At 37.9% G+C, this 15,260-nt stretch overlaps 3 protein-coding genes across 6 annotated transcripts in view; 1 reads left to right on the top strand and 2 right to left on the bottom strand.

Moving 5' to 3' along the window:
* The first annotated feature begins 266 nt into the window (after nucleotides 1-266).
* Nucleotides 267-6,698, top strand: LOC144628913 (uncharacterized). The gene is made up of 3 exons (XM_078487034.1): nucleotides 267-396; nucleotides 3,421-3,648; nucleotides 6,305-6,698. Exons 1-3 carry the CDS (start codon nucleotides 348-350, stop codon nucleotides 6,496-6,498), a joined length of 471 nt encoding a protein of 156 aa, XP_078343160.1. The 5' UTR covers nucleotides 267-347; the 3' UTR covers nucleotides 6,499-6,698.
* Nucleotides 6,699-6,736: 38 nt separating this feature from the next.
* LOC144628873 (protein bark beetle-like) overlaps nucleotides 6,737-15,260 on the bottom strand; it is a 92,736-nt gene continuing 84,212 nt past the window's right edge. For all 4 annotated transcript variants that reach the window (XM_078486981.1, XM_078486980.1, XM_078486982.1 and 1 more), the window contains 8 exons: nucleotides 14,941-15,102; nucleotides 13,314-13,517; nucleotides 11,788-12,612; nucleotides 10,665-10,759; nucleotides 9,539-9,667; nucleotides 8,600-8,720; nucleotides 7,849-8,070; nucleotides 6,737-7,126 (listed from right to left, as the gene is read on the bottom strand). In XM_078486981.1, coding sequence (XP_078343107.1) covers nucleotides 11,867-12,612; nucleotides 13,314-13,517; nucleotides 14,941-15,102 — 1,112 coding nt within the window. In that variant the 3' untranslated portion in view covers nucleotides 6,737-7,126; nucleotides 7,849-8,070; nucleotides 8,600-8,720; ... (1 more) ...; nucleotides 10,665-10,759; nucleotides 11,788-11,866. The remainder of the gene's footprint in view (nucleotides 7,127-7,848; nucleotides 8,071-8,599; nucleotides 8,721-9,538; nucleotides 9,668-10,664; nucleotides 10,760-11,787; nucleotides 12,613-13,313; nucleotides 13,518-14,940; nucleotides 15,103-15,260) is intronic.
* LOC144667351 (uncharacterized) lies at nucleotides 8,577-10,882 on the bottom strand. Its single transcript, XM_078528739.1, has 4 exons — nucleotides 10,849-10,882; nucleotides 10,665-10,759; nucleotides 9,539-9,667; nucleotides 8,577-8,720 (listed from the first exon to the last, which is right to left on the bottom strand). Exons 1-4 carry the CDS (start codon nucleotides 10,880-10,882, stop codon nucleotides 8,577-8,579), a joined length of 402 nt encoding a protein of 133 aa, XP_078384865.1.

Genomic DNA, 15,260 nt, shown 5'->3' on the forward strand with positions numbered 1-15,260 from the left:
TTCCATAATACATGAGCGGACACGTCTTCTATTAAATGGACACTTTTTCTGGTTCAAAGGTTGTCCGCTTAAGTTAAAACTACTTAAAAAACAAACAGCAATAATTACAAAATTTATCTTAGACTGTATTTTATTTAGCGGATGACAGAGACAGCCTAGGCAACCTTACACAACTGCAGCTAACTTAATTTCCCTAGTTTCCATGGTGACGGTGCATCTCCTACTAGCTGTCAGACAAAACAAAACTGACAGATGTTATTTGGAAAATGTTTGACGCTACTACACGCATGTGTTATGGAAAGCGCTTGTAAGTCTGTAGTCGAAGCGAAAAATACCCCGTTCTCGACATGATAACTCCACTCCGCATTCTTGTAGCAGTTATATTCCTGCCTCATGGTACGTATAATCGTATTTTTTCCTCGCTCATTTAATTCAGTGTGAAATATGTTTAATCCGTTTGCTACGTGACAACAGAAAGATCCAAGACGGAAGTTTGTGTGCTCAGATATTTGCTTTCTCATCGTTTCTCATCGTTCGGTTTTATTTGTAGATTACACTCGTTTGCGTAATACGATTGCGGAATATTTGAAAGTTTAAACATGAACAGGCTTTTTTTTAAGGAATGACCACGATTATTGAGCGTGGAATGGCGTATGATAGAAAAATTAAAGTCAATCATAACATGTCCGCTGATGCATGACATCATGAGCCCCAAGAATTGGTAGGGTTTTCTTCTTCAAATGTTTCCTTTCCCTGTTTAACGAAAGCCATTCGCATCGAAGAAAAAAACTATTTTGAGCTTAAAAATTTGCTGTTAAATTCATGTACTATTTTAGTCCAGTTACAGATGTATGGATTAACTTTCAAGATCATGGTTAGCTTCTAAAAATTACAAAAAATTGCTTTTCTTAGAAAAAACTTTTCTAAGAAACTGCTTCTTTGTCGTTTGAATTAAACTTCCTGAATGTGTCAAATCGACTCACTGAATACACTGATGCTAAAATTACTTCATATTTGAAAGTTTAGTGATGGACATTTTTTTTTAACAGCTTCCTTTCACTTTCGATTTCATTAGCAAAGAATACTATATTATGCAAATATCCTAAACAGTCACGGTCTGATTTCCTTCTTTTATTATTTATCTCGATATTTATTTGCAATTCTTGGAATTCGTTTTAAGAGGAAAGACCGCTGACAAATCACCTTAGACTCGGTTAAAGTCCCTCATAATTATAGCATATTTATAGATATATATATGTCTTTAACTCCAAAGATCAAGAGTAGTAAACTTTACTGTAAAATTGCTGACAATTTTCATACAGTTTAATAGCCTTGAAAATGTAAACTTGACTTGTTTTGCTTTAAATTGATTTCATCAGTGATAAAACTATTGTCTGAAACTGCTTTTCCTTTGCGTACACAAATTAAAATAGCACAAGTAATGTAAATTTTATAAGTAATGAATATTTACTTTACTATCATATTCGTAACTGAACTGTATATTTTTATCAAACACAACACCGTGAAACACCAACTGAAACAGATGGCGCTTCCATTTGTGATTCGGTTTCCCGTTTTTGTTTTCCGTGCAAATGATAAGGGAAATTCCAGCCGGTTCGTTCCAACCGGAATTGCAGAAACAGGGGCTAAAATCAATCAGAATACAGGAAAGCCGTTGTATATTCGACGGTATTCAACCCAACCTTCCCATCGTGCGCTGCGATTGTATTCTCGATGAAAGTTAGTAAGCGTATTTTCTATGGTATGGTATAAAATAGTTACACAACACTTTCTCGTGGTATACTTAGCAATTATCCTGCAAATCGCGCGGAATATCGCCTGATACTTAGCCGATGAGGCCGTAGGCCGAGTGGGCTAAAATCAGACGATATTCCGCAAGATTGAGTAGGATAATTGTTTTATTATTCAACAAATTGTCAACGAAACACATTTTGGACATAGAAAAACTGTAATTATGCAGCGCTTTACAAGATTTCGGACAAATCTTCGCAACCTACGAATATCGCAGGATATCTGTTATGTACGGATGACAGATATCCTTAACATTTTGACCATATATGGGCAGCGCGCGCATCTGTTGAAAATACAAGTGACTCATGGGATATTCCATAGTATACCACTCAAAAGCGTTGCATAACTAGTATGTATCTTACAAAAACTGATGCGCATCGACAGTGGGTTTATATAACCTATCCTGTGGTGTAGCCACTGTTGTGAGTCATGTAAACCGTATGACTACCAGTTTAATTTTTGTCTCCCAGAAAAATCACTTATCAACAAAACTAAAGTGTGTGAAGTTTTAAGACTATACTCATATCTAATAGGAAGCTACAGGGACATTTGTATAGCAAAAAAAATGAGACTAGGCAGGCAAAAGTTTTTTTTTTCATACTTTTTTTTTAAATTTAAATGAGTCAAAAAGCCCGCAGCCTTGTAACCCAAAACACTGAAACTTCTTATTGTAGCATAAATTCAAACCTTAAGTATATTATTCCACATATTTTGAAACGTCGCCATCAGTGTTTAAAGAAATTTCAGTGACCAAACAACAAAAATGAAAGGCAATTATTTTTGCATAAGGTCTATTTTTGTGGACTTTTCTATGTCAAAATGTATTTGCACGCGTTGTGGTCTCCACTTGCGCCCCTATGTTACTGGTAATTTTAATCCTGATTTAGTAGACACCGCAAAAGTGACAATGTTTCTGCAGTCAATGAAACAGAAATATATTTCGTATTGGCAGCATACTCTACAGCATTCTCAAAAACTAGAATTTTATAAATCTTTTAAGAACGAATATGCTACCTCCAATTATCTAGAGTTAACTAGGAGAGTTTCTGGTAGGAGAACATTAGCTAAATTACGTATTAGTAATCATAAGTTAATGATCGAACTAGGCAGATATAACAATACGCCCAGACATAATAGGCTCTGCCCGGTCTGTGATTGTAATAAAACCGAAGATGAAATTCATTTTCTCTTTTATTGTTCCAAATATACAACAATAAGAGATAACTTTTACAAGACAATACAGCCTATCTTCTTAGAATTAATGAATTCTTCCGATCATTTTGTGACCATGCAATTGATTAAATTTATATCATCTTGTTTTGATTTACGTAACAAAATACTATCAATGTAATTAATTTTATATGTAATCATTTTTCTTTTTGGTTTTTACTATACATTATTATTTTATTATTTTTATTATTATTATTACTAAATAAGTTTACGCTTTTGCAATATTGTAACAAATTCACAGTCATGCAAATAAAGCTTGTAGTTGTTGTTACTCCCCAATACCCCACTTCTCACGCGTATTACTCATAAGAAGTAGTCAATTTAGCTGTACCTTTCTTTTTTCACTGAACCATCTCATTCAATAATTTTACTCACCAGCTTTTTCCCTCCAATGCTACGAGTGCGACGACTCGCCCGATTTTCCTGGAGTACCCGATTGTGACAGTGACAACGTGGGAAAAATAACTTGCGATCATGATCAGTTACAGGAGAGATGTGTGACAATGAACTACAACTTGTCACTCGGAAAACAGAATGGCTCACTACTAATTCAGATGAAAAAGTGTTCCACAAGCCTCATGTGTAACCCACAATTCAAACAAAACTGTAAGTACATAAAATATATGAATATATATTTTCTCAGTTATGTCTCTAGCGCACATGCAAACCTACCGTTCAAAGCCCATTAGCAATAAGGGACGGGCAATTATTTTTTCGAGGAAGGGAGGATTTTTCTAAGTAAGAATTTTTTCAGCATTCATTTGCACACACACACACACACACCCTCCTTACGAAGAACCTGGGTTCGAAACTTTTATAATCTACTGAGGACAGAGCGATTCGCCATACTCATCTACATGCAAATGCAAAAAGAGCTGCTTTAAGCTATAAAACTAATAGAGGGTACTCGGAACAAACGTAGTGGATAAATAGATTAAAACTGAGCCTGTATAAAATGCCTCACATGACTCCGTTGTTGACAGACAGTAGTTCTTTTGGCCTATCAAACATTTTAATTTTACCTTCCCGTGACGAGCCAAAAGAACGTTTGTGGAGGAGGCTAGGATGGCTAGGATGGACCATTAGAAATGTGATGGGGGGGGGGGGGGGGGGGGGGTGGAAGATACAAAAAAAAATCATACAAGCGAAAATGCCAAGAAAAAAAATTCGTGCAAAGGGAAGGGCAACGAAAAAACGTCATGCAGAAGGAAAGTTCCTATTAAGTACTACAAACACTTGTCATTTTACACTTGATGATATCAACATTTTGACGAAATATATGTTAAGGAAAGTGCTGAAAATAGCGTTTCCGACTCTAAAAATTGCAAAAATGTTTTGGGGAGCATGCCCCCCCCCAGACCCCCCTACAGTATAGTGTCTCCAGCGCTCAAGTTCATAAGAGCAAATTACATTCTGTCTGGCTTCCCGACATGCAAAGCTGTTCTTCCCATAGCCGGTGGTTATAGAAAATTCACTTTCAAGTCTTGCCTTTTGGCTTTTGTATAAAAACTTTGAAACCAACATCTGTAACATCCTCGGAGACCCAGGGGCAGTTAGTGGGGGCGACGGGCAGCTTATCGGGACAACGGGATTTTCGGGCGAAAGTTTACAACATAGAGCGTAATAGCCCCTGGGCACTTTGTCTTACCGAACCAGTTCCAGAAGCGTTTGAACTCCTTCCTCCTGATTGGCCACAAAAATATTTTTGTGGCCAATCAGCGACGAGGACCGGCCAGGAGACTCTGATGTCTTCTTACACGAAGTTGTTTTCCTCATAGACTCGTCGTGGATGCTCTGCCCATCAATCGGATGCTATTACATGGAGAGTCTCAGAAAAAAATAAGCCTTAGACGACTGCCAGTTCTACACTGTAAGTTGCGCGCTTTTTAATAGTTATTCAAGTAAACAACAATTCTTATTATTTTTCTCGGTCGTTGCCCGACTTCTGGAACTTGCCACGGTCTGGGTACTTCACTGCACGGGCCACGCGTTAGCGAAGATATCGCTGTCGTCACCTATTGTTATTTTGTTGCCAGCTTGACAGTTAAAACAAAGGGTTTTTGTTTAATTTGTTGGATATTTAAATAACAAAAACAAAACTTATAAACAAGAGGTGCTCGCGTATAGCTTTAAAAACTTTTGGTTTCCTTGCGCTATGCTACATTTAACATATTCCCAGGCCTCGTTGTTTTGTTTTTGTTTTGCTTTTTTATCTGAGACCCACGTAGTATCATCCGATGGACGGGCTTAACAACAACGACGAGTCTATGAGGAAATCAACTTCGTGTAAGAAGACGTCAGAGTCGCTCTTCTGGTCAACCTCGCTGATTGGCCACAAAAGTATTTTTGTGGCCAATCAGGAGGAAGGAGTTCAAACGCTTCTGGAACTGGTTCGGTAAGACAAAGTGCCCAGGGGCTGTTACGCTCTATGTTGTAAACTTTCGCCCGAAAATCCCGTTGTCCCGATAAGCTGCACGTCGCCCCGACTAACTGCCCCTGGGTATCCGAGGATGCATCTGTAAGACATTCGATATAAATTGCTGTTGACAAGCTGCATAGGGCGAAGAAAAGAATCAGTATAACATGGTATAAAATAACAGTACATGGCATTTAATTTTAGCCATCCTTAATATTCTTTATAAAAATATATTGATCAACGATGGTCTTTAAGGGACTGTTCAATAAGTAGGCGGGGGGAGGGGGGTGGTAGAAAGGGGTGGGTCATGTAGTTATTAGTTTTGATCTGCACATAAGGGGTGGGGCATCTTAGTGACTTTAAACTAATATAGTTACAAGAGAATCCCCAGCGGGTATTCATCAGTATAAATTGATAAATTTCTAGACGCGAGCAGTTTTGTTGAACTCTCACCATTCGCCACTTTTCCAATTGCTCCAGCACCGCCACCCCCCCCCCCCCTCCCCAAGTACGTATTGATCAGTCCCTAAAGGATTAAATCAATGAATAACAAACACATTTTTCGAAATATTTAAGCTATTTAGCAAATCATCAACCAAGCAATATCTGTCGAAAGCATGATATAAAGTAACAATACATGGCATCCGGTCTAAAGAAAATTATTCGTCTAAAGCAAGAATATGTTTAAAAAAAAATTCGAGCAGAGGGTTACACCTGCAAAAAAAATCCTTCACAAGCAATAGGCGTAAAAAAATCATGCAAGCCGAAAATCCCCCACCCCCCTGTCACTTTTCTAATGGTCTGTCCCTTAAATCAGCAAAACATGACAATTCATTTTTGTTTTAGGGTGCAAGGCGTATGAACTAACTGGTCAGGTCTCCAACTGCTCGTTTGACTGTTGTGAATGTGACCTGTGTAATGACCCGAGCACAAAGTGCATCGTGACCCCAAAACCAGTCAGTTCATCAGTCCTGGGATTGGCTGCGAACTTTGACGCCATTCTTTCGGCTGTAGTGTTGACTGTGTTTAAAGTATATTAATGAGGAGAGAGGCGCAAGAAGCCAAGGAAGGCAAGATAATTGTTGGGACACGAACTTTTAATTTAAATTGTTTTGTTGTTAAAGAAAGTTATTTAATGCTCTGTAACATCAAAGAATGTAAGTTTAGTATAAAGTATATTTGTGTCAATAACTAACTTGATAACACTTTGTGGTAAAATTAAAGTTATGGCGAAATGGGACTCTATCTTTTATAAGCACAAACCATGTAAATCAGTGGTATCACAAGTCAAAAAGCAACAGCTCTTTTATTGAAAAGAGAACGTGGCTCATTTCTTATACAACTCAAAAGGCCTCACAAACTTAAATTAAAAAAGGAAAAAGGAAACGAGATCAATATAGCATCCAGATCCATTAAATCAAGCAAACATAATTAGACCGAAAACCGTCAAAATGACGCTAGAACTTGCAGCCAATCCCAATCCTGCACTTTTTGGCTTGGTTGGTTTCAGTGTCATCTGGTCGGTTGAATTTTTATCCAAGGTGGCACTTGGTGGTTTGGGTGTTGGCGTAGTTGTTAGTTTCTCCCTGGACAGGTTGCACAGGTTGCCTTGACAACATTCAAGAGAACAATCAGTCAACATGCCAGTAATGTTTGACATAGTGCAGGCTGTGATTGAGAAAATGAACAAAAGATTGTCAAAAAAATAATAAGTTTAAGTTAACACTAACTCAATAATGAGGGTAAAGCTAAATACATTTCATATAACCCTTCGACATTTTAACAGGTTTATCCCAGCGATTTGCTAGTATCTAAGGTAAAGTAAGGTATTTTATTTAAAGTCGTTAACGTTGGGAGTGGTTACCCAGTCTCCCGAGCCAGGGGCTCATGTTAAAAAGACACGACTATTTACAATAAAACTACTTACATTACTATTACATTAAAATCATTAAAAACAAAATTTAAAAGAGATACTAAGATGAATATCAAATTAAAAAATGAATCGAACTTATCATATTCTTATCCCTGTTTGTAAACATGAATGGTACAGCCAGCAGGTAGCTTCCCCTCAATATTTTCAGTGAACTGTTTTAGTTGTTATTCAGTCAACAGCCACACAATCATAAGTCACTACTGGCTTAAGTGAAACTCAGATACTAAATTATTTCCAAAAGTTTAGCAATGTCTACGATATTTCTCTTTAAACAGTTTGTACCCTTTTTGGAAAAATGGCGTCATGATGGGAATGAAAAAAAAAATCCTTGGCCGATAAGACGCAACTTGAGTATACAGCAACGGTTCTTTTGTATTTATTGCAAATTCCCTTTTGTTGCACCGTAATTAAAAGCAGAAAATCAATTTCTTAAAATAATAGCTATTCTTTCACTTACCGTAGAAGTCGTTGTTTTTTGGGTCACAAGAATGACTGTTGGAACAAGTCCTTAGCTCTCCTGATACTGAGCCCATTTGTCCAAGTGACATGGTGTATTTCATTATCATGCATTTATCATAACTCAAAGGGCAAGTGATCTTTCCAGTGTTTTCACTGTCGCACTTGGTTCCTCCAGTAACTTCGGGATGGTCAGAGCATACATAGCATTGAATAGCGGAAGCTGTCAGGTAAAATTAAATGAAAATCTTTAAAGGAAGTTACAAATGGTAGATTGACACCAGTTCCTGGTTAGAATACTGTTCTTAAAAGGAAAATAACTTAATTCGAAATAACCATTCATCCCGTAATATTTTGCAATGGACAAATCACAAAAGACGTCAAGGGGGTAAACAGGAAGTACCGTATTTTCTCTATTAAACGCCGGGCCCCGAATAAACGCCGGGTCTCCAAGGTAGAGTGGTAAGTAATCCTTTTAGGCATTTATTCGAGGTGCAATATGCTTTAGGTATGATGGCAAGATACATTCATGTCACAAATAATGATTAAAAATTATTTTTAATACGGTAAAAGGTATGGTAGTCGAAAAAGTTCTTACTTCCGTGTCCTCCTCCCCTCCCCCCTACAAAAACATGAGCGCGAGTCTGGGTGATAATAGTCCTTCGTCACTTGCTCTTGGGTCTTTATATTGCTATAATGTCACAAAAACACAAGAAATGTGACCTATGTTTATTTGAAAACATGTAGCTTACGAGCTGTTGTTGTTGTGCAAACAAAGGGATAAAGACTGTTGCACGGAACGATTTTCTGAACCCTGTTCTGTGTTATCACGGTACACGTTTGGTTTCTTCGTTTACCACTTTTACCTTCCACCTGTAGAATTGAACATAATTAAATCTTTAATCGTGAGAAACTTTATCTTATTTTGGTCGATCACTAATCAGCATTGGCAAACCTCAGTTTTGCGCCATTTAACAGGTAGTAAAATGTTACCTCTTAATGCAAACAAAGTAGTACTAAACGACGCTTTTACTGGTCAAAACCGGTAACAAGTTTGTGTTTTTTATTAAAGACAACTTAAAGTGAAGAAGAAATTTAGCCTGCGTGTGTTATAACACGATGGTGAAATAGTTTTATTGGCTTGCTGATCTTGCTGATTGAGCTGATGGAGTCAAACTCTCAATTCAAATGCACTATCAGTGTTTATGTCTGGTTTCTCGTGACATGAAGTGTTAATTGAGAGTGTATAATTATAGTAAAACTTCCCCTCATGAATTTCAGTTCATTGAAGTATGTAGCGCAGTATTCTTCGTGGTTACCTTAACAATTTACAACTAGGCCATTTATCTAACTGGGGGCGCTTTCCATTAGTCAGAACTGGCCAGCCAGACCGGTTTATTCGAGAACAGAACTCCGTTTTTAGTCAGATTTGTCCTGTCAAATCAGTCAACGCAAAAATATTATGCACTGTTGCGGTGGATTTGTGGGACAAAATCTCATGGAAAAGGCCCAGTTCACATTCAAAACCATCAGACCCAGGCGGCCAGTTCTCTCTTATAGTAAGCGCCCACGGTAAATGGAGATGTCTCTAAACTTAAAATCACAATTTACAGACGAACGGGGAAGAGTCAAGGACAACACGATATAACAATATTATATATTTACTCACTCGACCCAGTATAAGCACATACCGCGTTGTCCTCTGTTAGTATCCACATAGGCACAGGTTGTTTTCCATCTGGTCTTGATGCCTGCATTGCCATGTTGATAAAGTACATATCTTCTGGTATATAAGTCGATGCCACATGTCCTCCATTGTACTTTAATACAATTGACACACAACATTCACTTAGTTATGGCAGAACAAATTGTGCACTTTGGAAACAATCTACGGTATTATTAGGTTTCAAGGACATTATAAGCTATTGACTATTGAATATCGTTTACCTCCGTGTCCAACGCTTTTCTTCTCTATATAATTTCCTCATTTTAGAATTTCTTCAACAGTAATATAGCGGTTATTTAAAGGTGCCCTCTATTTTATCAGGATTAATAAATATGAGAAGAAAACACCTTGCCTATCCGCTCGTATTCGCACAGCGTAGCCGTTTCTCGTTTCCCAGACTTCCACTCGTGTTTCTATAACTTGACAGAAACACGAAACATGTTTTCTATTTTTTAGATACAGGTGCCATTTTGGTAAATCTTCAAAGAACTGAGTGCAGACAAATTTGGCCAATTATTATCGTTGACTAAAGTCAAGCAAGCACTCGCTCGAATTATGTATGTAGTCAGTGATCGTGAACTGGCATCACAAGGGTGTGCAATATGGGTTTGGAGGATGATGTAGCAGTGGGCCTCACAGAGCATTGTAGTTATATTTGTTGTTTCTTTAAATGCATGCAATAGATCGCATGGAACAAACCACATGGGTTTTTGACAGGACACTCGCCCTGCATCTTCATCAGACACCCCATGTGGTTTGCCAAAAAAAACCCGGTGGTCTCAAGCCAAGTGGCGCATACTGCCGGAGCTTATCTCGGTTTCGACAGCATTTAGCATCTAGTAATATTTCTACTCTTCCCTAGAGCGGATGCTAGTCCTTTCCCCGGTACTCATTTATAAACCTGGGTGGAGAGAGGCACAATGAGAGTAAAGCGTCTTGTCCACTGATAACACAACACGATGACCTCGGCCAGGGTTCGAGCCCGGAAGGTCCGCTCCGGAGTCCAGCGCACTAACTATTAGGCCACCGTGTTTTGTCAAGCAGATAAAAAATTAAAACACGTGGTCTCGTATTACTTAAATACTGCAAACCTGGCAGTAATCCTTGGCTTCCTTTAGCGTCCTACTTCCACCTCTAAACACAAAGCACGTCGATCTTACGTCTTGCCAGTCAGCGGGACAGTAAGCTGAAAAATAATATCAGCACAGCTAGTGAGATAAATACTTAAAATATAACAATTTATATTACTGTAAAATTGGAATAGCTTCGAGTTACCTAAATCCTTAATCTCAAGAAAAGAGTGAAACATTTTTACAAAAGAGAGTCGCTGTTGCCCGTTTAGCTGCCTGTGCAAGCTGGGTTCTATACGTTCACTTGTTGTTCTGTCTAGTTAAGAAAGTAAGGAATCGAACAAAGACAATTGTAAAAAGTATAAAATAAAAGCCCCTGTATCAACAGTGGGGCTTATGTCAATCCTTTGGTAGCCATCTAACACCGAATCCGTGAGTGCATATAGGTATCGTATAGAGAGTTTTCACGAAGTTAACAAGATCATTTTGCTTGCATCAGAAACATCAACAAACTCAGAGGTTGTGGAGTTGGTGCAAAGGAATATATTCCCCACATTTTCTCTTGGCAGTTCTCATCGCAGCCAAGTTATTGAAAAATCAAACTTCGGAAAAGTATAAAGCATTGTATACATCCGCCATATTGGTGTTCCACTTTGGTACACCAATAAAATTTATGGCCGCCAAAACTGTCTGCAAGATAAAAGATAGATTTTTGCTAAAAAAGTCATGCGTTGTACTTCGGTATGCTTTGGTTATCATTTGTAATTTAGAAGCATATCTGAAAGGCATTTTGAAAGTGCGGGAAATATTGTTTTCTGTAACATTTAAGATTGGGTTGAGTTAGGCTTTCTCAAACTTCCAAACGCTTTATCTCCAAAACAAAGCACTCTTCTGGCATAAAAAGTTCTCCATTTGTGGCACTGATGTTTAGAATATACTAAAACCAGCTTTGGAGGTTCAATAATTTTGAATATAGAATTTTGATAAAGTCACGTGACAACGCTCTAAACTTTGTATGCATTGGCAGGTAAAGAGGATCTTGCCCAATAATACAAAACGAGAGCTCTGACCAGAATCGTACCCCAACCTCCTGATCCCCAACGTATAACCAGACTTTACAGGTCACAGCCCCTCTCGTACTTACGTGATATAATGTTTCCTGGTCGCCACTTCTCATATGGTCTAAATTCCACAGCTGCAAGTCTGTAGTCGTCCTTTTTATCTTAGATGCGTGACGCAACCAATGCATCCCCTTTAACGCCCCACCAGTTCTGTGCTGCATCAATGGGCTTAGAAACCGCCTGTGTCGTTGAAATAAACTCGTAAAGATTCGACGGATTCTTAAAATTGTTTCTGTGGTATACCATTGGACCGTTGGACAAAACAGTCGCACGGTAGTTCTGTCCGAGACCTTTGTTGAGATAGAATGTATTTAACTCACATTTCTGTTCTTTGTGCAAATCACTGGAGAAGTCGTATTCTAACGTGAATAACCCAGAGTTGTTGTAGATAAAATTGTTTATGATCTCGCTTTGTACCTCAAAAAGCTTTACGGTGCTACCATTGCCCAGATTGCTTTCAAATATGTTATCCACAGTGCTAACAAAGCAACTTCTGCTTCCGGTTCTTCCTTCCACGAGAATTGTTCCGTTTGCATTACCAGAGAACGTATTACCATAAATAAAGCTTTTTTGAAAGCTTGTTCCGTCACTTTGCCCTAACCGCGCTTGAATTCCACCAAAACGGTTCCCAGAGATAAAGTTGTTGGCGAGCGTGAATTTATTGTCTTGAATATCAAGGGAAATAGCGCTTTTTTGGCTGACGTTTGTGGCAGAGGTAGCCGTGTCAGTGATTTTACACCTTTCAATCGTGAAGCTAGGTCGTTTATCGCTTCCATCGGCCACTGAAGTGTAACTTATGGCTTGGAGGATGTTGTCACTGAATACACTGTTAGAAATGCGGTGTTCTCCTGCAGAAAAAAAAAATATTCGGAAAAAATAGGCCTTATCGTTCGTTTTTGATAAGTTTCCTAGACTACCAGGCTGGATTGATCAAGCCAGGGTTCGAGACTATTGGGTATTTACTGTACCCAACTTCGACCAATAATCCGGCGTTATCCAGCAGGTCACTGACTTGATATCGCAGGAAATCAGGTCAGTTATCAGGTCAGTATAAAAGGCTTCTGATTGGCTACTTGCCAATTTGGTACAGTATAAAAGTATTTAGATAAATTACCTTGGTTAATGACATGTAGCTAAAGAAAGGTCCCCACGAAAGAAGGATTAATAAAATAAGTTACATAAGATAGAAATTGTAGTTCTATATATGAATGATCTTGGCAAACTTTTTCAAGATCTACAACCTTTCTCTAACACTTTTTAAAAGAAAAAGCTTAAGATATTTTGAAAAGTTTACCACCTCAGTTACTAAGGTAAAAAGCTCTTAAACGGTACTGAAATAAACACAAAAATAATTAAAATTGTTTAGACTGGATCATTTCGGTGGTCGTCAGAGATAGAACTGTTATTTGTTTTAGAGATTTTTCAATCAGAACTGTTTGCGGCCGAAACTACAGAAGTACCTTACAACAACCTCATTGGTATGAAATTTACCATATCCGAAGCCCAAGTATGTGATCTATTTATTTTTAAAGGTAGAAAGATGGTATACCTTTAACTGAGCAGCTTCTAAATTCTAAGTTGTCAATAGCCACGAAATTTCTCGAGTAAGATTTCCCATCTCCATATTCGCCTTCAAACAACAGTCTATACTCGTCAACATCATTGGGAAGGTCTAAAACCACCTTTCTCCACTTATATGCATAGACATTTATGGCCCTCCAGATTAGTCTCTGTTCAGTTGTGGGAAATGCTCCTTTAAGATAAAAAAGGACAAGACATTTTTAAGCCTCGATCTAAAAAGGTATACAAGTCACACATAGGCATCAGCCTCCAAGTAATATTTAACAATTATTCAACAATAATCACTGAGCCTGAGGCGAATTATTTTTTTAGTATAATTTTCAAAGGTGAATATCCAAAACCGCAAAATAACAATAGACAAATACGAAAACAACAAACACAAGTACTCACTTCCATACGTGAAAACAATTTTAATTCATCGATTGAAATCGAAATTAACACTCAATTTTAGCAATAAAACGGAACTAAACAAACACTACGAAAAGGATGGATATCAGGTCCTTTGTTTCCTCGTTGATGACTTCTGAGCAATTGTGTGAATCCTCTCGAAATTATTAGCTCCAGTGAGAACAGAACAAAATAATGTTTTGCCAGTCGATCTGACTGAGTACATGGGCGCGTGCGATCTCCAGAACCAGAATGTTTACGATCAATTCAAAGCCTTGAAAATTATCTCTTGAAGATATTTTCAGTCCAAACGCCTTGGTAGTTAATTTGGAAAATTCCCAATGTTCCAAATATCCAGGACTTGGAGTGATTTCTTTTAAATGAGAGAAATTTTCGTTTAGTAAATGCCGCCATGTTCTCTGGCTTGGATGGCAAAGGTGGCATGGCTTAGTAGCCAAACCTTGAGATGCTATATTCACCGCCTAGCGCGGTGAATATATCGACATAGTCCGAGCTTCTCGACCAGTCAGAATTGAATTCACCTCTGGAAATTATACTAACTATATATATATGCTGGCAAATCTGACAGACATCTAATTTTTTCTTGAAATGACGGTACAGTTTCAAGCTTATAAAAGACGAGAGTAAGGGAAACCATCAACCATGGCATATTGTCACTATGCAATACCAAGGTTTTTATGTATAGGGTGAATAGCTCATTTAAGCCAAAGACTTACTAAAGAAGCTACGTCACGAACAACGCATCTTAAGAAAATTTGCAATTTTTTTCAAGCTTTTCAATCGTAACCTGTCTTAATCTTCGTCAGTCGAAACCATCCTTGTTTATTTTCGGGTTTTGATTACTCCGTTGGTGATTTTTTTTCTGTGATATTACACCAACATAGCTAAACACTTAGCTAAGATTAACATTTTCGTTTTGAGATCTAGAGCAAGTATGTGTTTTTTTCCACATGGGAAAAAAGCAAATAAATGGTTGGAGATAAATGTAAATGAAACAAAAACGCATTAACCGTTGATAACACGGCGACAGAAATGACTTGTGTGGTGAAAAGCATACCGTATGCTAACTACTGGTCTCTTTTATAGGCTCTTTTCAAAATTTCCGACTAAAAGACCACCAAGGCCCAAATACACAAATGATCGTGATATCAACTAAAGAAAGAAAAAGTTAATCATATTTGACAAACCAGTCTGGATGTAGAGTGAAAGTCCAGCTTTCCCTTTTCTAGCCACGCGGTAAGAGAACACAATAGAGCAGAACTGAGACAGTTTTGTGATTGAAGGACTGATTATTGCTGCGCGCCCGCCAACATATGACTGCGGTTCGTTACCGATGTATAACGATTTTCCTGAAATGGGAAAATTCAACATATTAAGCATAATGGCTAAATTTTGTAGAAATTGGATACATAATTATTTCAAATTTTCGCAATAGAAAGTGGCGCGATCATATTGCATTGTGTGGACTGACATGTCACACTGCAATGTAACACCGATTAAAGGATGT

Source organism: Oculina patagonica, chromosome 10 (genome assembly GCF_052425735.1).
Source record: "Oculina patagonica isolate OP01 chromosome 10, crgOcupat, whole genome shotgun sequence".
Taxonomy (NCBI): Eukaryota; Metazoa; Cnidaria; class Anthozoa; order Scleractinia; family Oculinidae; genus Oculina; species Oculina patagonica.